This window comes from Xyrauchen texanus, chromosome 3 (genome assembly GCF_025860055.1).
Source record: "Xyrauchen texanus isolate HMW12.3.18 chromosome 3, RBS_HiC_50CHRs, whole genome shotgun sequence".
NCBI lineage: Eukaryota > Metazoa > Chordata > Actinopteri > Cypriniformes > Catostomidae > Xyrauchen > Xyrauchen texanus.
The window spans coordinates 6,698,991-6,722,053 of NC_068278.1; the positions used below are offsets into that span (position 1 = coordinate 6,698,991).

At 39.6% G+C, this 23,063-nt stretch overlaps 1 protein-coding gene across 1 annotated transcript in view; it reads right to left on the reverse strand.

Annotated features, from left to right (window-relative positions):
• Positions 1-11,905, reverse strand: part of LOC127620835 (voltage-gated potassium channel subunit beta-3) — a 46,432-nt gene extending 34,527 nt beyond the window's left edge. The window contains exon 1 of the mRNA XM_052094095.1: positions 11,532-11,905. Within this exon, the coding sequence (XP_051950055.1) occupies positions 11,532-11,788 (257 nt within the window). The 5' untranslated portion in view covers positions 11,789-11,905. The remainder of the gene's footprint in view (positions 1-11,531) is intronic.
• Positions 11,906-23,063: the final 11,158 nt, after the last annotated feature.

Below are 23,063 nucleotides of genomic sequence, written 5' to 3' on the forward strand. Positions count from 1 at the left end.
GTTAATGTGAGTGATACCCCTTTCAGCCCATGTGCCAAAATTCAGTGTTTTCTTAGTGCTTATGAAGTCACGGTTATTCCACAGTGGGGTGAGGTTAGATGGAGCTAGTATAGAATTTGTGATTTGGTGAAATTTCCACCAGGCTGTCAGAGTGGCAGCTATAGTTACTGCATTAAAACATGTGTGTTGTTTGATTGATTTGGTGAGGAATGGTATGTCAGCTATATTTAATTCTTTGCATAGTGATTGTTCTATATCTAGCCATATAGTATCGGATTGGGTGGGGTGGATCCATTTGTATATGTATTGCAGTTGGTTAGCCACTGAGTAATAATACAAATTTGGTGCTTCTAGTCCTCCTTGAACCTTGTTTTTTTGTAGTGTAGTGAGTTTTATCCTTGGTGTTTTATTTTTCCAGTAGAAGTGAGTGATAATGGAGTCTAGTGATTTAAACCAGGTGAGTGTGGGGTGGGTTGGAATCATTGAAAATAGATAATTAATTTTTGGTAAAGTCGTCATTTTTATTACTGCTATCCTGCCAATTATGGAGATTGGAAGGTTGAGCCATCGAAGCTAACTGCCCTTTTAACATGGACCCCAATAAAGCAGGGGTCAGTATAAAACCTGCACACCCTTTATTAGCAAAAGGGTACAAATCAGAATTTGTCTTTACCTGAAAACAGCAACAGCAGTAACACATCAATGACACAAGAACAAGTAAAACCCAGCAGGAACTGATGTAAAACTGATGTAACATATGGTGTGTGAATAATATCTGGCAAATATCCATAGAGCACATATTTAAGCAGATTTACAAGGACGTAGCTCTGTAACATCTGTCTATGACAAGCATTACTGCGATACTCACAGATGACATGTCATCAGATGCATACGTTTCTTAATGAACGCCATCTCCTATAAATAACAAAAAAAATGGTAACTATTTAATCATAACAATTAGAGTCGTTATCATAATAATCGCTGGCATTAGCTGTTGTTACTCTGAACACCATTAATGGTATTACATATCAAGTATGCTCTTATCTGTGTGTATACATTCACATTTACATTTATGCATTTAGCAGATGCTTTTATCCAAAGCGACTTACAAAGCCCTTATTACAGGGACAATGAAGCTACTTAAGGCAACTCAACTTTGAAAACATCAACATCAGACATCAAACAACATCAGCAAGATGGACAGCGCTGTTTTGTCACAGTATCAAATGTGAAAAAAATCACTTCCATATAGGCCTACGTTAAGCAAAAAAGAAAGAAGAAAAGAAAAAAATCTGATAGCCGATTTTGCCTCTTCATTTTCATCATCCCTACATCAGTGGGAACAATGAGTCCGACTTTTTGATGCGCACAGGTGATCGATGCGGGGCTGCACGGTAGAAAGGAATAAGCGTAAACCGTCCTCCACCTGCAGCCTTGATCGGTAATTTGCTTTTAAGCAGGTGTCAAAGCGGAAAACCGTTCTCGCATAAGTAATTGAAGGGGATGAGGACTTTCATAGCCTTTCGAGAGGGAAAACTCAGTCAATACAAAGCAATCCATTTTGCAACAAGCGTGACAGATGTGTGCAGACGTGAACCGTTATCAGGGTTCATACACATTTTTATCAATCATTTTCCATGACTTTGAGGTGAATTTTCATGACCATATGTTTCCTAAAACATCTCTGTACACATGTCAAATAAGAAAAATCCATGTCAAAATTTTCCACAGCATATCTTAACTAATATGAATGACAACTGACAAGCTATGTGGTTTACTAGAAAATAAACATTTATTTAAACAACACTGACACCACTGTTAAATAATATAATGTGTCAAACTCTGAGAACTAAATTTTTTTGCATTCATATACATAAATGACTCAGAGGGACAAGAATGTTTGGAGAAAAAGAGAAAAAGGAAATAAAAGTGTCCAGTAACACTGAGATTAACTTAATTAAGATTAAAACAGCAGACTTCAATGCTGTGGAGGCGCGTTAGGTCCCAATGCAAGATAACTCCAATGAAAAAAATGCTTTTATGATAAATGAGAAACGTGTGTGCTTGTTTTTGTGCAACTGATGATGTCATCATGCTTAATAGGCAAAAATGCATGCGCATTTTCACAATCTACTCAGTTTACGCAGCAATGCATTTTGCATACTGCTGCTCCGCGCGGGCTCTGAGTAGTGCTTATTCACAATCGCGCCAAACGTGAAGAATTATTAGCATACTTGTTGTAATGGCTAGAAGGCGGAGACAGATGGGGAGTTTGGATCTACACGCGGGTTTATTGAACAATGGAGAAAACAAACAACACTGGAACAAATGAAACATCCACGGGGGGAAAACTGAAACTAAAACATGAAAACATCGAAGGAACACGGACTGGATAAACATGGCAGGATGAACACAGCAAGACAGGAAACAGAGTAAACATCAGGACCTTCCAAAACATCAAAACAGTCAGAACAACGAACGACAAGGGAATGGAGGAACAGTGGGGTTTAAATACACAGACACATGATGATAACAAACGACAATCAGGTGCGAACAATGACACAGTGAAAAAGAACGGGAATCATGGTGACGGCGACACGGAAAACACGGGGCAGACAACCAGGGATCATAACACTTGTACTGCTGAAAATATTTTTTAGTAAATGCCGTGAATTTTCCAAAACATTCAGTGTTAACTTGTTTTTCCATGACTTTTCCAAGCCTGGAAACACAATTCCATGGCATTTCCAAGATTTTCACGACCGTATGAAAACCTCTGCACTATAGCAACTCACAGATCGGGCATCCAGCTGGACCTTATTTTTTACATGTAACTGTACCAACTCAAATATTCTTGTTACTCCTTTACATGTCATAACCTCCGTTCTCTTTCACCCTCACACGTCTCCACTGCTGTCTCTACCTATCTTCCCACACAAAATGTATTTTCCACCCTGGATGTAAACACTACCATAGACACACTAGCTCTACTTTAACAACCTGCCTAGACAGCATCTGTCCTCTCTCCTTTAGGCCAGCACATACTACACCACCCAGCCCCTGGCTATCTTACGTCCTTTTTGAACATCGAACTGCCTTGCTGTCTGTCACTAAGTCGCTGAGAGGCGAAAGTTGAATCAAGATCATTCGTCCTTATTCTGCTGGACTTTTCTGCAGCCTTTGACACAGTCAACCATCAGATCTTACTCTCCTCCCTCTCTTCGCTGGGCATCACAGGAACTGTGCTTGATTGGTTTAATTCCTATCTCTCAGGTAGGTCTTTCAAGGTAGCCTGGAGAGGTGAGGTGTCCAAGCCACATCAGCTACTTACTGGGGTACCTCAGGGATCAGTGCTTGGGCCACTTCTCTTCTCTATATACACAACATCACTGGGACCCATAATTCAGGCACATGGTTTCTCTTACCACTGCTATGCCGATGACATGTAGCTCTATTTGTCTTTCCAGCCCAACGACACCAGAGTAACTGATCAAATATCTGCCTGTTTGGCAGACATCTCGGCCTGGATGAAGGAATACCACCTGCAACTTAACCCAGCCAAGACCAAACGCCTTGTCTTTTCTGACAAAACAGTCAGAAATCTTGGGGTAACAATCGATAACTAACAAAATTTCACAGACCACATCTCAAAGACCGCAAGATAATGTAGATTTACACTCTACAATATCAGAAAGATAAGACCCTTCCTCTCTGAACATGCCACACAACTTCTTGTTCAGTCACTTGTCATAACAAGATTGAACTACTGTAACGCTCTCATTGCAGGCCTCCCTGCATGTGCAATTATCTGCAAATGATCCAGAATGCAGCAGCACGTCTGGTCTTTAATGAACCAAAGAGAGTGCATGTTACACCACTACTTGTCTCTCTTCACTGGCTGCCGGTTGATGCACAAATTCATTGCTCTAATGCTGGCATACAAAACAGTCAATGGATCTGCTCCAACACACCTAAAATCATTTCTGCAGAGCTTTGCGCCCACTAGAAGCCTGCGGTTGGCTAAAGAATGTCGCCTTGTTGTACCAACACAAAGAGGCACCAACACACTTCATCATACGACGTTGGTGGAATGACCTTCCCAACTCCATCCGTGAAGCTGACTCACTCTCTGTGTTCAAAAACATCTAAAAACAAATCTTTTCCATGAGCACTTAACCAGTCACTAAAAACTAAAAACAATCATTCTTGTTGCACTTTAATCTGTTTTGAATACTACTATTCTGATGCTAGTGAAACTTTGTCTCCTTAGATGATTGGCTTATGTGTTCCTCTTTTGTATGCCGCTTTGGATAAAAGTGTCTTCCAAATAAGTAAATGTAAATGTAATTGGGCATTCCAAATTGGATGATCTTTTAACATTCATATCCAAGTTTATCGATTGATTTGACTGTTTAGAATAACGGTTTTTTTCTTCTTCTTCTTTCTTTTGCCAACTTGGAAATGTAAAACAAAAAGTGCAATGTGAATGTACTGTATATCGTGATAAATATCTATATCAAACAATATGAAAAAGAATATTGTGATAGTATTTTTGGCCATATCGCCCAGCCCTAGTTCACATAATTTTTCTGGCTGCTGTATATACTGTGCAGCATGCAGTACACAGGCATTCCATTCCATTCGTTGATCTATGTCTATCTATCTCCATCTATCTCCATCTCTGTATCCTATTCAGAGAGAAATTGGCGGAAAGACAGGAAAGAGAAATCTCTTTTCTTATCCATTTGAAACAGGCTTTGATAAGAAAATTCACAGGTTTTGAAGCTCCAGTGCCTTGATGTCTAAATTAACAATACGAAGATGACATCTCACACTATTGAGAAAAAAATGGGACACATACAATTAGTCACTTTTTGTCCCAAAACCTCCCTCTGGGTAATAATCTCTTAGAAATAGTCTTTTTCATCCTATCAGGCTGATTGAATAGCACAGCAGCTCAGTAGAGATGACTTCAATATTAACACATGGTAAATACAATCTCATTTTTCAACGCAGGCCAAAGTTGTTGTCCACTAGACCTGAATCTCTGTCTGTGATGCCGGGAAAGTGTCTGTAGTCTGTCCGACGCTAGTCTCGCAAAGCCATACTTCTGGCTATTGGCATAAAGTATGCTTCGCTTTGTAGCTTATTCTGGCAAAAGGACATATTTAAAAGAAGATCTGCCCACATAGACAGGAAAAGTCCACCTGACTGACATGTAATGCAATCAACCAAAGTTTGCTTTTTGACTCCCTGATTAAGGGTGGGTCTCTCTAACAGACTGATTTACAACAAAGTGGCAACTGATTTAAATATTGGCACAGCAGTCTGCAGACAAGTTTGTATAGACAAATTTACCCTGAGTTCCAAACAGCATAAACAATGCTTTCAGAGGGAGCTTCTAAGGGAGAACAATCATGATTCGTGATAGCCATGCGGTAAGGTCATTCCAAACAGAATTTTCAATACAAATGAATTTAAAAGTGAATTTCACATGACCACACTTTCCAGCCCTACAAAGCTCACACAGTGGAAAGTCTTCAAAGGGAATAGGGCTTAGGAATGATCACTTCTGAATGAAATTCACATGTAGGCTGTCACTATGGGGTAAAATAAAAACGGACAATAACAAGCCCTAATATGAATTGCTTTTAATATCAGCCTAATCGGGTTAATAATAATAAAAAAAAATGCTAATTATGGCAAATACCAATATAGTCACCCATACAGTATAATGTGCATCCCTTTAGTTTTTTGAGTGCAATACACATCAGATGGTACATAAATGGTCAGTGGACATGCCATCTGACAATGAGACTATTATAACACACACACACACACTAGACTTGCCACAATATCATAATTTTCACATTGCGCGGTCCACTTTCAAACTGACTAACACCAGTATTACCGCTAGTTGAATGCTAAGTGGTACTATGGGGTAATTTTCTTTAAGCAGTATCCTACACAATAACACAAGGCAGCTTGATTTCAAACTCTGACCTTTATTTTTTTTATTTTAACTTAAAATTCAAATGAAACAGATAAAATGCAATTAAAATGTGTGTTGTTCAACTTTTTGAAAGATGGCTTTTCAACAGATGTGAAGGGCAACGAACCCTTGGGGATTTCGTTGTCTGGGCAAATATTGTTGGTGTTTTATTACCTTTCATACCAAGACCCAGTTTTGCTGCTTCAGACTTTGAATGTGTGTGAAAAAATTTGTTTTGTTCCCTCCTAGGCCTGGGTGACTTGCAAGAAATATGTTCACTATATTTTTATTTAAAAACAAATAATAACACTATCCAATTACATCGTCAACCCCCCGGTTGAGGGATTGGTGTATATTCTTGCTTTAGTGATTTTACATTGAAAATGATTAAAAAATTAAAAAAAAAAAAAACATAAACCAAAGACATTTCTAAATTCAAATTGCACTTCAAACTAAACAAAAAAGCAATTGAGTGGTCAAACAAATTAATAAAATCATATATAACCACCTTTCCATTTAGCGTCATTCAAGTATCTGTCTTATAATACAAATTAAGATCTAAAAACAATTCTCAATGTAAACATAATAATAATAATTATGATAATAATCACTGAATATAAATCATTGTTCGAGTTGAACGTGTTTTTGTATTGTATTTTATGATTTAATCACGGATGTATAGGCTATATATAAAGTGACCCTAAAGAGTTGCGCTCACAACGAACTGCCAATCCGATCACTTGAAAAGTCATATATAATTTACATTTCATATGTATAACGGGATAAAAGGGAAAGGAGGAAGCGAGAACTGGTCTGACAATATAAATAATAATTTAATTAGTAATTAAAGCAAAAGACATATAACACACACACGCAGATACAGGACTGCTGCCTGTAGCTCTCTCGCTTTCTCGAACTGCCACCTCTGGCCGCCTTTATCCCTCTTGTGGGCTTGATTAGCCTGATTAGGGGCTGGGAATGCATCATCACGGCCCGGCCCGGCCCGGCCCCGCCCCGCCCTCCTCCTTGCCACACTCTTCCCTCCTTTGCTTCAGGCCGGGGAGCCCCGTGCATGATTAACACTACACCCTCCTTTCCGGGTGGGGGGCATGCCCTTCTGGCCCTACCTGATGGCAGGTCTTCCTTGCCTTCTCGGACCTGGGAGGGAGACAAGGGGAGGGAAAAAAAAACAAAAAAAAGAGAGGGAAAGGCCACCACAGAGCGAAAGCAGAAGAGAGAGAGAGGAGAGAGAAAACAAATGTTCTCGCCAGTTCTCTGATACGCCGTAGCCTGGTACTCGGTCACTCCTCCACCCTCTAGTGGATGACAGCTGCTCCTCCCTGGGTGGATCGGAGGCAGTCCTCTGGCCCCTGGCGGACAGAATGCCCCGCTTAGTTTTGGTGGATGGTAGGGGTCTCCTCCGCCCCTGGCAGCGGTTCTCCCACTCCAGGCGGTCAGTAGTGAGCCCCTTCCCGCTCGTGGACTGCGGTCTTATCTTTGAACCCTGCACGTTCTAGCGGCCCGACCACTGCAGGTGGTCAGTAGGGAGCCCCTCCTCCCCTCACAGTCGGTGGTCATTCCTCCGCATTTAGGTGGCCGGGCTTCTCAGACCCCCGCCGGATGGCCGCGGCTGCTCCTTTGGGGTGGATGGTAGTGGCAAGGACTCTACTACGGCGCATCCCTCCTTCTTCCCAGTTTTCGGCACCAATAAAACAGGGTTCAATGGAAAGGAGGAAGTGAGAACAAGCTTGACAATATAAATAATAATTTAATGATTAACTTAAAGCAAAAGACATATAACATACACACACATACAGGACAGCTGCCAGAAGCTCTCTTTCCCGAACTGCCGCCTCCGGATGTCTTTATCCCTCTCGTGGGCTTTATTAGCCTGATTAGTGGCCGGGCGTGCATCATCATGGCCTGGCCCCACCCTCCTCCTTTCCACAGTATGGTATTGCACAATATTGTTTACATAAACTCATATGCCTTCATCATGTGCAAATTCCCAGATGTCTAATGCGGAAGTAAGCATGAGATCTGAGTGTGAGGCGTTAAGGACATAATTATTAATATAATGCCCTTACCCAAACCCTTTATATACACCAATCAGTAGAGTGTGTAAACATGATAGGACGCTGTTGTGTGGGACAGAAGCAAGGAAGTGTCGAGTATTCGATGGAAACGATGTCCAGCGATGTCATTGGCTGTAGTGAAAGTCGTAGGAATTCAAACAAATGCAGTCACACGATATCATACTAATTAACCAAATTTAGAATAGTTGTACGAATCCTGATGATTTTGCCATGAGAGTGTGTTGCAACTGTTCCACGAGACTGCACACTTCCGAACAAACAGCTCGTCAGACATTCGCATAGACTGCGTTTACAAGCGCGTGTCTGTGTGTCTTAAAGCATTTCTTGTGTCATTACAAATCAGAGACGTCTTAGTTACCCACCATGCACATTATATTCGCTACCTGCAATTAAACGTATTCTGGCAGTGACACCTTTGGCTTTCAGTGCGTTATTAAGGTCCATTTATCATGGGTTGCAAACTCTTCATTAGACAACTATTCTTTATTTAAGGCTAGTCTATTCGTTAGGCTATTGAATTGATTTTGGAAGTTCCATTCATAATGTTTCCCCTTTTACCCAGAAAAAAATTTCACACTGGTGTTATCCCTTGTACCGAGTAAAACCGGTAACACCGTACACTGTGGCAACCCTAACACACACACACACACACACACACACACACACACACACACACACACGCACTCTTTCACCAATGTTTTAATGGATACATCTGTAAAACCCCATGTTCTAAGAATAGCATCTGTCTACCAGGGAAAAATGACCTTTAAAGACTTAATAGACAACATGGATATTCTAACTGTGAAAAATGTGAGCACATGTGTTGCGTAACAGCAGTCTGCAGTATTAACCTGACATCTAGATAACACACACAAATACAAATGTGTGATTTCTGTGCCACTAGGAGAACCAAATAATGCAAGTACACAAAAAATTATTATTTCCAACCAGGTTTCCTAAACACTCCTACCACTCCGCACCCACCTTCTATTGCTCAACCGAATAGGTAGTTCTGTCCCAAACAAACGGCATCGGCTGAGCTAGAAGTTGACATGTCGTACCACTCAAACAAACAAATAAACTACAAAATAGCCACAGAGTCACTGTGTTTACACTTCAGGAAGTCAACATACAAATGGCTCACTTATAACTCTGACCAGTATTTTAGTATTTTAACATTTGAAAAATAAAACAGGCTAAAGGAGAGGATACTGTTAAATAATTAAGCGAGTATGATCACTTTTGGAAGGTTGTGCGTCTTGGGTTATAGCTAATACTATAACATAATGAGAGTTTATCATTGTATATCTAATTTATTCTCATAACATTTAACATTCATATGTTTTCACCATTGACGCAATAAGGTGAAATAGCCATAAACAAACACAGACACGGTATTCTCAATGGAGGTCACTCACTGCCCCTTTGACATTCCGTTTGACATTCATTCAACTCACTCATAACACACACACACACACACACACACACACACACACACACACACACACACACACACACACACACACACACACACACACACACACACAGAGAATTAAAGTGACTGTAATAGGGCCCTCATTAATCTTTAAAAATTTATAAAACATCATTCAGCCCCGGAAGGTGCTCCCCAACAGGTTCTTTAACATAAAGAGAAATCTCACGAAATTTGTCAAGAAAATTTTCTGCCCGAGTAAAATTTCACCCCAAAACCAAAATGAATAAAAATACATATTTGGATTAAAGAAAGCAAATTCTAGGGCTATTACGTTGTTGCTGCATTGTGGCATTGTTTTCAATACAATTAACCCCCCCCCCCCCTTTAATTGAAAGCTTGTAAAGGATATCTATTAAAAGGAACATCTAAACCCCAAAAGAGAAAGTTCTGACATATTTTACTCAGTCTCATGTCATTCCCAACTAATATGAAATTCTTTCTTCTGTGAAACACAAAAGGATATACTGGATTGCTGCCATACGATCATTTTGAATGATAATCAAACAATTTTATTTATTCACATTAAGTTATTCCCTATCAAATCAAATCATTGATCAATATTCAACACAGTATATAATGACCCCAATTTAAATATGGTGAAATAACAATAACATTTAACCTTATTATTCAGTACATGAGTTGATCAATGATCTGATTTGGTTTGAAAGTGAATAACGATTAAAAATTCTGTCTCCTCATCTTCCTAAGTTATTGTATGCCTTTAGAATACTTGGAATGTGACACACGAGTCACATTAACTACTTTAATGATCCTTTGAGTGCATTTTTAAGCTTTAAAGTGAGGCACTATCCACACTGAAAAATAGGAAAGGTGCTCTATTGAAAATACTAAACCAGTACAATCGAAATCAACAAAATACATCTATGTTTATGATGAGAACATAATTATATTGTGTAAAGTCCAAGTGATATTCAACACAGTCATCAGAAGGTGATACGATCACATTGCTATGAAACGTTCAAATGGATTCAGACTTCTAAAGGATTTTGTTCACTTAACATGATTTTTACTTATTTAAAATGAGCTAATGCATCACTTTAGCATTTGGCCTCAGTTTTAATTTCACTGTGTACAATCTATCTATGTTCACTTAATCCAGTTGCGTTGGGACTATGAGAATCATATTTGTTGCATCAATGTATTGCTGAAACCAGGCAGGGGATTTCCAGTTCCCAGAATGCTTTGCATGGGACTGGATTGGAAGAGTACATTTAAGTGTTATTTTTATGTATTTCTATGCAAAATGAAGCAAGTAGGAGGCTTGTTAGTGTCTAATATTCTTTAATGTTGGGATTTAGAGGAGTAATGTTTTTTTGGAGGATACCATTGTGGAGAAGCGTGGAGCTAATGGTTAGGATAATGTTGGGTGCTTTATAGTTGTAACAACACCGTGTAATGGAATTATAATGAAGCAAATTCTGAAAGATTATCAGCATAATGATTGTTCGAGGATCTGTAAACTCTCAGCAACACCATACTTGCTATACATTGCAAAACAAAAATATATGTAATATACAAATGTGTTTGCTGCTATAGCTAGCAACAAGCTGCAAGTTTCAATAGAGTAATTTGAACAGAATTTGAATTTAAGTTAGGTTAACTCAGTTCATTTAGGTTCTACACAAAGTATTTGAGTAGAGACCACATTTTAATGTCATGTCAAAGAAACTAATTTCATTGTGTGGAACACATGGAAATAAGCGATCGCTTCATTAAATTATTATTTTTTTAAATATATCCTTTCTTTTGTAGAAGAAAGAAAGTAATGTGGGATTGAAATGGGATCGCTATTACTTTTAAGTCTCCACTCTTCTGTATGCAAAATAGTTTCTTTGATACTATAACCTAGACATTTTTTCGTGAGATTCACCCAAGCACATACACCCACACTCCTTCACCTGTCTAGCCACGCCCTTTTTCTGCTTACCTGTATTTCATGCTACTGTGCCGTCCAATAGCCTCCTTCATGTGGGCGTGGCCTTGAGGCAGGGGGCGGGACCCCATCACGTCCCGTGATATGACAGTGCTCTGAGTTGCATAACTGGCATTTCCTCCCTGTCCGCTCCCTCTTTCTCCTCCTCCGCCGCTGCTGCCCCCTGGTGGAGGTGCAGTTCGCAGGCCACACAGGCGGTCCTCGCTGCGGCTCTTGAGATTGTGCTCCGTACAAGCAAATGAGACCTGCATCCTGACCAGTGCTTACACACCTCCAGCCACTGTGGGTTGGAGTTGATCAGATAGTCTCTTTTGATGTTTGTGTTGTTTCTCAAGTAACAATGAAGATGTTGAAAGATATCTATCACAGCACGAGTTGATCGACAGACAGACAGACAGACAGACAGACAGACAGACAGACAGACAGACAGATAGATAGATAGATAGATAGATAGATAGATAGATAGATAGATAGATAGATAGATAGAACTCAAGAGAGGTCTTGCATGTGCTGGCACCAACTTGCAGCTGTTGCGCGTAGGGCACGCGTCCAAACGCTATCTTGACGCGGTCGGACGCGTGTTTGTATCGCCAGGCAAAAGTCACGACTGGCCGCGGTCCAGGCCCAAATCTGTTGCGTGCAGAGTCAGCTTATACAGTCGCCCACTGCACTTCTCCAATACCCGTATCGACGCAACTTGAAGATGTTTCCCTCCTTGTTGAGGCATTCCTCTGCAGAATCCGGGTGGTCTCTCTCTCTGTCCAAGGCGGGGGGACCTCCTCACTATGCGGAACCTCCCATCCACACTGGGTTTCCACTGACAGGATGCGCAACAGTCGGTGCCGCTTCACCTAATGGCACTCCGGAGCAGACCTCGAACGCGAGCGCAGAGAGGCGCGCAGACGCGTACACTTGTGTTCAACCGCGCTTCGCCATTTTCGTCAGTATAGAAACGTATGGACACAAAACCAAACATACACACACATATACATTCACACTATCTAGAGGTGGTCACTATCTGACACACAGCACGCTCTCACGCGCTCTCCATACAGCAGCAAACGTCGCGTTATTGTTCTGACGCGTAATTATTGCCATGGTGATCACCGCGCGCGATCAAAAAATAGTTTGACAGCTCCGCAGTGCCCATATTCCATCGCCAGGTCGTACTACAGTGATACTATAGTATAGTAATTACCGATATATAGCATAGTTAAAGCGCTAACGAAGAAATGCCGTCGATTAATGTGTGAAGGGAATTGTGTATCCGTTCTGTGCGACAGAACCATCAAACGCGATATTGCCAACTCAGAACCCACTGAAAACCTCTGTGAACCTCCACCCTCTCTCTCTCTCTCTCTACACACACTCTCTCTCTCTCTCTCTCTCTCTCTCTCTCTCTCTCTCTCTCTCTCTCTCTCTCTCTCTCTGATTTCCACTGCGATTAATGTGTGAATTGAGCAGGACCACTGCGGAATAATCACCTTATTGCTTGTGTTTTGTATGTGCTGAGAAACATTTTTTTGTCTCTTCATAACCACGGTCTCTAGGCACAATAAACATCTATACTGACACATAGAAAGTGATTAAGATTGTCAAGAAACTATTAAGATTGTGGTTCCAATATTCTGTAAGGATTCCTACTGGAATTTCTATCATGATTTTGAACCTATCCTAATGGGGATTTTTAAAAGGCTTCCAACATAACACAACATCAAGGGTTTTTAGAGCACATAGTTGTTCATAGGACTATTGTGGTCTCCAATAGGATAAAATGGCCACGTAGAACATCAGAAAGAATTAAAAAATATATATATTCAGGATGAATATAGATCTATAGCTCTGTAACATGACGTTATTACAATACAAAAAGCGAAGATATTTTTTTTGTGAGTGGATTTTCTCCCCTTTTTCTCCCCATTATGACATGCCCAATTCCCAATGCGCTGTAGGTCCTCGTGGTGGCGTAGTGACTTGCCTCAATCCGGGTGGCGGAGGTCGTATCTCAGTTGCCTCTGCATCTGAGACCGTCAATCCACGCATCTTACCATGTGGCTTGTTGAGCGTGTTACCGTGGAGACCTAACGCGCATGGAGGCTTCACGCTATTCTCCACGGCATCCACGCACATTATAAACCATGAACCACATTATAGCGACCACAAGGAGGTTAACCCAACGTGACTCTACCCACCCTAGCAACCAGGCCAATTGGTTGCTTAGGAAGCCTGACTGGAGTCACTCAGCATGCCCTGGATTCAAACTCACGACTCCAGATGTGGTAGTCAGCGTCTTTACTCGCTGAACTACTCAGGAGCATTTTGTTTATCCAGTAGCATTTTATTTGATTCTGTTGTTCCAAATTACAATATAAATGCCTAAAATGTATTTTATAGACAAGCGATTATACAGAAAGCACAGGGCGATAGCACACATGCAGCATGCAGTGCCACATCAGTTGTGAATACATACAAATATAAGCTCTGAAGTCCTCTCATAAATGTTAAATCAGTTTATCCAGTGTCTAATTTGATTCCATAACTTTTTATTATTATTATTATTGGTTCCAAATCCTGCACACATTCCTTTAGGATGTTTTGAATATGGTGACATGATGCAGAAAACCAGGAAATATATAGTGCACAACATGCAAGCGCTTACTAGCAACGAATCAATTTAAATACAGTATGTCCTACACTTCTTTCTTTCATAAGCTTAACAGAGACAATAAACTAAACTGCAAAACAATTCTGCCAGGTCTCTCAGTTGAACTCATCTCTCCTCACTACAAACACAAACTGTTTTAAAAGGCCAAGGGTGGTTTTCAAATCCAGATGGTTGTGTCTGTTGCTGATGAATGTGGCTGTTTTAACATCTGCACTGAACCAAGTCTGTAAGACATCACCAGTAGAGGAGACCGAATTATCAAAATTATTCTGCACTTACATCAAAACATCCCGAATAATACTGCATCCTATTTTATCAGTGTCAATATGAGCAAAACGTCAATTGTTTTCAGAAACAGGTCTTCTAGGATTTGATCAATTGTTTCTACATTCTGCATCACAGCAATTTGATAAGAAATGTTGCTTAACTGACTAACAGTGGAACATCATTTGAACACTGTCATGTCGCTAAAGTGCTTTTCAAAGCTGTACACAGTGCATCAGGGTGCACAGAGACTGCTGCCAACCAATCAGAGCGAGGCTGCAGAGGAGGCAGCCAGTGACAGTGCAGCTGTGCAGTGAACATGGGGGGAAAGAACAAATCTGCTCTCATCAGAGAACATCTGCACACAGTCCAGAGCCAGAGAAAGAGAGACAGAGATGGGGGTGTAAAACTGGCAGTACATGCTTCTGGTGTCTGGCAAATGAGTCAATCAAGAATCATACAGTTTGCTTGCAGTGAATTGCTGTACAGCAGAACTGTCCATGGTGCTGAAATGCTCCACAACTAGTTTTGCTCAATCCGGTCTCCCGAGAAGTCGTTATTTTAGTACAAGATGGCAAAATCGTTGAAATGAACAATGCTGTTACGGTTTCTTTTGAGTTTAACCCCTAGCCCTAGCCTTAAACTAAAATTACTTTTTTTAAAAAGGAAAAAAGAAAACATCAGGGTATAATGAGATGAGGGAAGTGTTTTACAGGTTACTGACATACGTCAGTCATTTATATTGCATAAATAAATATGAAACGAGTAACCGAATTTGTTCACAGACATTTTCTTTCTTAAATAGGCTAACTACATTTGTATGCCTATATTGTATCGATTTGAAATTCTTTTTGTTGATTAGTTGGTCTAAAAATTTTTACAAAATTTTTAAAAGATTTTTTTTGCATCTCACACAAATGATTACAAGTTGTCATAAGACTTGTTGGTTTTGCTTCAGGACGCAGATCTGTGGGAAATTGGACGTCAAGTGGCCACCCAACACAGGAGCAGCATCAAAAATGCTTTTAAAATCAAACATTGAAATGTATTAATACCACTATCAACTTAACTCGCCTCAACACATGATGATATTCTCAAATAGCTCTCCCGATCACTCCCCGTGTCTGGCCCAAACTCACATCACACTGTAAACCCTAATAAGTTAGCAGAACACAAAAAATGTGAGACAATCAGTTACATAATTGTTTTTAGTTAATAACCTCCCAAGTTTAAGTTACTAAAACTTTCAGATTTTGACTTAAAATACTGAGTAAGCCAACTCATGCATGTTCATGGCACATAACTTTAAAATTACCTTATTGGCTGAACTTAAAATTACCATGTAAGCTCAACTAACTTACACACTTCAAGTAGAGGGAACCTAACAAGCTAGTACAATGAATGCTAGCATGCTTAATGCATGCTATTATGAAACACTATGCTTTAATTAGAACAATCTGAATTAGTACCTGTCCTCAACCTAAGCTCAAGCTCCTCCTTTTACCAAAATGGTAATGGTTAAAAAACCTTTAACATAACAGAAACTCTTCTAAATAACACAAAAACATTAAACACTAAAAAGTCTACCCCTTTAAATTCATCTTGCACAAAGACACACTATATTACACTTAATTTTCTGTCGAGTGCCATGCAAAGCATACTGGGAAATACAAATCCCCTGCCTAAACAATTCATTATTTTAAGCATTAGGGTTTGCATTGCATTTTTTGAGATAATGTTGCAACATTGGGCTGGTCAAATGGAACAATTTTTGACAGAGCCAGTGTTTGCACTTTTAAAACGAACCTACAAAATGACTCATAATTTACGCACTCTCATGTAATTCCAAACCCATATGACTTCAGTGGAACACAAAAGGAAAAGAGCAGAATGACAGCCTCATTAGCCATTTACTTAATTTGCATCTTTTTGTTTAATATATTGAAAGTGAATGGTGACTGAGGCTGTCATTCTGCCTAACATCTCCTTTTGTGCTCCACCGAAGAAAGGGGTTGAAATAACACGGCTTCATAGATCTTAAAGGATTAGTTCACCCAAAAATTCAGTCAATATTTACTCACCCCTGTGTTGTTATAACCCTAAATTACTTTCTTTATTTTTCTTAACACAAAGGGAGAAATAAAAAATAAATAAAAAAAATCGTTCTCAGTGATGTCATACAAAGGATGTTTATAGTGACCACCTCTTCAAGCTTCAAAAGGACACAAAAGTATAATTCAGAAGTCTAATAAATTATTCCATGAGACTCTAGAGAGATTGTTATGAAAGCATAAGTTAAGTTTGGTGAGAAACAAACTGAAATTGAATGTATTATTTAGTGAAAATGTTCACTGACCATTGATCTCCTGTGCACGTTCATGATAGGGCACAAGAGCAACAGTTCACGCTGTCCCCTGGCGACATTGGGGCGAGGGGTCTCCCACAAAAACAGGTCCTCCACAGTGATAGTGACAACAGAACACAACACAGTTGTACACAAAACAGAGGACAGAAATGACTAGACATGTCTGAAGTTTGTAATCGAAGAATTGATGCATTTCTATGCCCAGCCTTATTTTTTTGAAAGGAGAACTCCGAAATCAAACAGAAACATAGTCACAATCACACTGTGTCCTAACCTGATGGCAAACAACACATGATAAAAGGTATCTTTTCTATGGTAATCAGAGTTTTTGTCCTAACCAGCAGTGACGAGGGATGGTACATTCTATCGATAGCTTGTTTTCTATTTTCAGAATTGCGTGGGTATCTCCGTCCACTGTGAACTGGCACTGGTCCAAAAAAATTAAAAATAAGGCTGGGCATAGAAATGCATCAATTCTTCGACTACAAACTCTTCAGACATGTTTAGTAAGTTCTGTTCTCTGTTTTTTGAGCAGCTGTGCTGTGTTCTTTTGCCACTATTGCTGTGGCAGGCCTGTCTTTAGATAAACAGACAAGTTTTTGCTTGAATGCCCCAATGTCACAAGGGGGCTGTGTTAACTGTTGCTCTCGTGTCCTGTCATGAATGTGCACAGGAGCTCAATGGTCTAAAAATAAAGAAAGACATATAGGGTTATAACAACACAGAGGTGAGTCAACAATTACTGAATTTTCATTTTTAGGTGAACTATCCCTTTAAGTGTTATCAGTAATACTTTAATGTATCACTATTGCGCTAGATTGTACTCCTGTTTAGCTTAAAATGGTCTCAGCTGCAAACAAAGTGAGGCGCAGTGAATGAACATGTGTGATGTGAAATCGGAACACAAACCACCTGGCTTGTGATTTAGTCCACATGGGGTAGAAATATAGAAAGAAAAAAGTATGCCCTCTTATTTGCCTTTGAGGTGTGTCCCACTAAACGCTTAATGAAGACATAATTGCAAATTAATTGGCAGAAAATGTCAAAAATAGGTCTGGACTGATAGCGTGCAGGGATTTATCAAAGGACAAAAAGTCCTTTTTTTTCTGTGTTCTAATTTCATAATGATAAAAAAACACATTTAAATGATGATTCGAAAAACAGTTGACTTCTCATTGCTCAGTTGTTTTAGCTAAATCTGTTGCTTGAAAAACTCTACTGGACAGCAAAAGGAACTACATCTCAATTATTCATGGAAGTAAGAATATGTTTTTCAAAAGAGGAAACCTGGAAACAGATCTTTCTCCCTCTAGAGATGAAGCTTTTAAGTGCTTCCATCTGGAGAAATATGCGATAGCATAAAAGCGTACACAGAAACACATACACATACATACACACAATCTAGGGCTCTTAGAGAAGTGCTGTCTATTTATTGAGATTAACAGTCAGGATTACGGCACACAAACCTAAGAAATGTTTTCTCTCATAAATCGCACCATCCCTGTGGTACTCACTGGCCTCTCTTGATGTTTTTTTCCTTCTGAGCCACCATAGGTAAGCCTCGCCTGCATCCTGCATTTTCACCCTCTTTATCTTTCTAAACCACCCAAGTAGATCTATTTCTCTCCATCTTCAAATCATTTCCTATCAAAATCAGACGAGACACAGGCACAACACGCTCATGTAATAGTATTCAAGGCAGCACATTCACATAGAGGTAAACAGGAAAAGTACACACAACATCAGAAATTATTTAAAAGAACAGAGACATATCCATGACAGATAGTCCTTAAAACACTTTGTAACATGGTTCCAAGAACTGTTACATAAACCTTTTGAAAAGAACATGAAAATAAAGGGAAGAAGCACTGAAGTCTGAAAGCACGCTGATGTAACACATGTAGGCCCAATGTGACAATACAAGGTGTTATCATTTACTACAAGCCTCATTCTATGATTAGAATCTACATGAGACCATTAAAATAAGCTGTTTTAACCACTTGATGAATTAGAACAGTATGCAGTAAATAATGAGTAATTTGTCATGTTTACATTCTGCATCCATGTCACTAATGCTAATGCTAACATGCTAAATATCACATGATATGGTCTTGGAAAATGTATCTATGTGAACGATCGTACAGATGTGGTTAAGTTTGCACCAGCTTGCAACTCTGCACTCCTGTCTGTTAATGTTAACTGATCTCGACAGAATGAAGAAATCAACTGGAAGAAATGTGTGCATTGAGGTGCATCAGCGGGTCACACACACCAATGACATGGACAATGGCAGTTTGATGATATTATTTAAACTTTTTTCCTGAAAATTCACGCTTGCTAGCTCTTTCAAATCACTGTAACCAACTCAAAAACACCTTCTTTTGGCAAGATTTTGTTCTGAATGACAACACACCGTTCTTTGAATTGGCTGTAAGTGCAGTATAATGGCTTGTTAAAGGAATCGTTCACCCAAACATTATTTACTCACCCTCATGCCATTCCAGATATGTATGACTTTCTTTCTTCTGTAAAACACAAATGAAGATTTGTAGAATATCGCAGCTCTGAAGGTCCATATATTGAAAGTGAATGGTAACCAAAACTTTGAAGCTCCAAAAAGCACATAAAGGCAGCATAAAAGTTATCCATTCAACTCCAGTAGAGTAATCCAGTTCTTCTGAGCAAAGCACACCAAAATATAGCTCTTACTGTGCATCTTGCCATTGCAGTTTTTTGAAATTATCATTATTTAAAGCTCAATCGCTCTTCCTACTGTTTGACGCATGTTCAGAGTACTAGATGGCGCTAGGAAGTGTAATTGAGCTTGAAATCATGATTGCCAAGGAGACAATAAAGAGGTTGATGTCATGATTTATAGTGAAAAAGGAATTATTTTTTGTCTGTTCTCACTCAAAACTGATTAGGTCGCTTCAGAAGACATGGATTAAACCACTGGATTGGATAACTTTAATGATACCTTTATGTGCTTTTTGGAGCTTCAAAGTTTTGGTCAACATTCACTTGAAGAAAAATCTTCATTTGTGTTAAGCAGAAGAAAAAATGTTATACACATCTGGAATTGCATGAGGGCGATTAAATGATGAGAGAATAAAAAATTTTGGGTGAACTATTTGATAGTGATGTTTGCCTTAGCAAACACCACTGATTAATGTTGAAATTTAAAATTTTGAACCTGGTTTGAGAAATAGGTGATACATTTATAGACTCAGTTGTCATAGATGGATCTGTACTCAAGTGAAATGTCAAAATCTTCCACACCTGACACCAGCCAAGCCACAGACACATGAATACACACACACACACACACACACACACACACACACACACACACACACACACACACACACACACACACACACACACACAGAGAGAGAGTTCTCTCAGGCTAAATAAGGAAGGACAATGCAGCCACTGTGCTTCAAGTCAATGAACCTTGAGCACGGCCGCCAGTTACCATGGCAACCTGCCGAGAGAGAATCACCTGGGGACACAGAACAGCCTTATGGGATTTGAGGTGCAATTACAACAGGGCCAAGTCTGAAAGTATTATAAACTCCTGACAATGTGTCCCGATTATATCTATAGCGGTTTAAAAGGCAGAGGCAGATTTGCACTAAATTTGAATAGCGGTAGGTGCTATTTAAATAGCAACAGCACATAAAAGGGCTTTTAGCAAAAAAAAAGGCCAATTGCTTGATCGTGTCATGTGAGTTTAACTTGCTCAAGCAGATATCAGCATTAATCTGCCTCTAATTTGGAGAAACATATCGAGGTAAATGTCATATTTCTGCTTACTAAATACCGTGTCTTTAATTTAACTATCTATCACTGAGATTATTGGGCTGCTGTGAGAGATTAATGCAATTTTATCAATAGGGCTGGGCAATAAAATGATATAGAGGTTTATCTATGTATCAGTATCATGGCTTGGGCTGTTTCTAACAAGTTATTGGAGAAACAAGGATGTGTGTGCGTGTGTGTGAGAGAGAGAGAGAGAGAGAGAGAGAGAGAGAGAGAGAGAGAGAGATGGAGTGTGTGTGATCACCTGTCTTTCCCAACAGAGATGCTGTAGTGTGTTAGTCAGCTTTCTGAAGATAATGTCATTTTGGTCAAATTCATCCTGTTTTCTCAATGGAAAAATAGCCATCTGAACGGAGGTATTCCTCCCTATTTCACGGTAGCTGGTGCACAATAATCTTTTACTATAAAAAAACGCAATTTCCTCCACCATTTTGAACAGTATTTCCTCTCCAATGTGGAATCTCCGGTAAGAAACAAGAAGCGCCTTGTTTGTGTAATTAATCAGTCTGTTGTGTCTCTCAGCTGTGATGAGCCTTAATGCTGAAGTTGTTATTTTAAAGACGTTTAAAGATGTTTCCTGGCTTTATTAGTGTAGTAGTAATACAAGCAATCACGGAGTGCTGATGAAATAAAACACTGACTCATGCTGACTCACTTCACCAACTGGGTCAATTTTGCCTCCACGTGCGGGCTAAAATATGTAATGTCACAAAGTTAAATGTTAAGAGACAGAGAGCTCTTAACACATATGCACTACTTTTACACATTAGTTTAGAATGGCAGGAACAAAAGCGGAGTGATACACACAGTAAAGCGTCCAAGTGCTGATGGTGTAAGACCATCAGTCCTCATGTCAGTCTCTCGTCAAATCAGATTCGAGGACCGGAACTACCTGTTGTATATATGTGCAACCAAACCAAACGCTTTTCACATACACTAAACACCGGCCAATATGCTGGTTTAAACTATTTTTGTTTAGAACGCTGCAAAATATGCTGTTTTAGATGTATTCGTCATAAAACAATTGCGTTATTCTGAGACTCATGGCTTGCCATAACTCTGCACTCTGCATGTTGAAAACAGTTTGTGCACACTCTCAGTCACTTTACATGCACACGCTGAGTTTCTCTTCCACATTTGCTCGTCACTGCCATTGCGTGAATCAACCGAGTGTCAGGTGACAAATAAACTCAGAGTTGAGCGCATTTGAAGCTTGTATTGGAAATAAATTTCTTGTTTTGAAGGCCCTGTATCTCGTGTGTGTGTGTGTGTGTGTGCGCGCACTAGGTGGCCTGTGTGTCTTGACAATCTTTGATAGTGAAACAGAACCGATCCAGGGGTGGATCTAAAAATTGTTTGGGAGGTGGCAAGGGAGTAATATGCAGACTATTAGGGGTGGCAACACTAAAGCAAGTGCTCATGTTTGGTTTTAACGGATTAAGGTACCAAACGTCATTGCAACAAGTACTAGTTCATTAATTGGAGTCACTATCGAATGACAAATTCCCATGATTTCTTTCTCTCAAATAAATATTTCACATAATATACTAATTTCATCTCTACATCTGCCACTATCAGTCTTGGGACTTCGTTAGTCAGTAGATTAATTCATAGATCAGCACTTTGATTAAGAACATAACTTATTGATCTAGTGGTTACTTTTTGCTTCTAGTTTTTAGAGTTTCATTGTTCTAGTTTGCCCAAATATAACCTTTTATTTTAATATACCAAGATTGTATCTGTATGTCAGTGCATGGGTGTTACACTTTAAAAATAAAATGCAATAAAAGATGCAGGGAGGCGAGAGTAGCAGAAACACAGACACATTTATTGACAGATCTGTATAAGAAAAAACAGCAAACTCTGAAGTTTAGACAGTGACAACCATAAACTCTCCGCACTAGCAGCGGTTACCCGGAAAAGTCAATGTGCTTCTGAGCATCAGTGAGCGAGATGACACAGCTCACAAAAACCCCTCTGCCATCGCACAACCCAGCCATGGAACACTCCAAATTAAATCAGTTTATATTAGGAGGAAACGCACTGTGCACAGTGTGCCTCATCAACAATCAGCACCTGGTTACCCCACACCTAAAAGCCATTAAGAGAGAGAGAGAGAGAGAGAGAGAGAGAGAGAGAAACAAAACACGCTCTACATGCACAAACAATATGGCCAAGAAGGCCATCGCAATGGGGGAAAAAGAGTGTGAGGGGCGGAACAACTGCTAATACTAACGACACTGATAACAGCCGCAACGAACACTTATCATAGCATTTAAAATAACACATTCCAGCACTGGATCGCTAGTCAAAACAAACACAGATGAAATAGAAACTCCTACTCCAGAACTGCAGATGTTTCAACAGGATTATACAAATACCTGACGAAAGCTTTTTCAAAAAGTGGTGA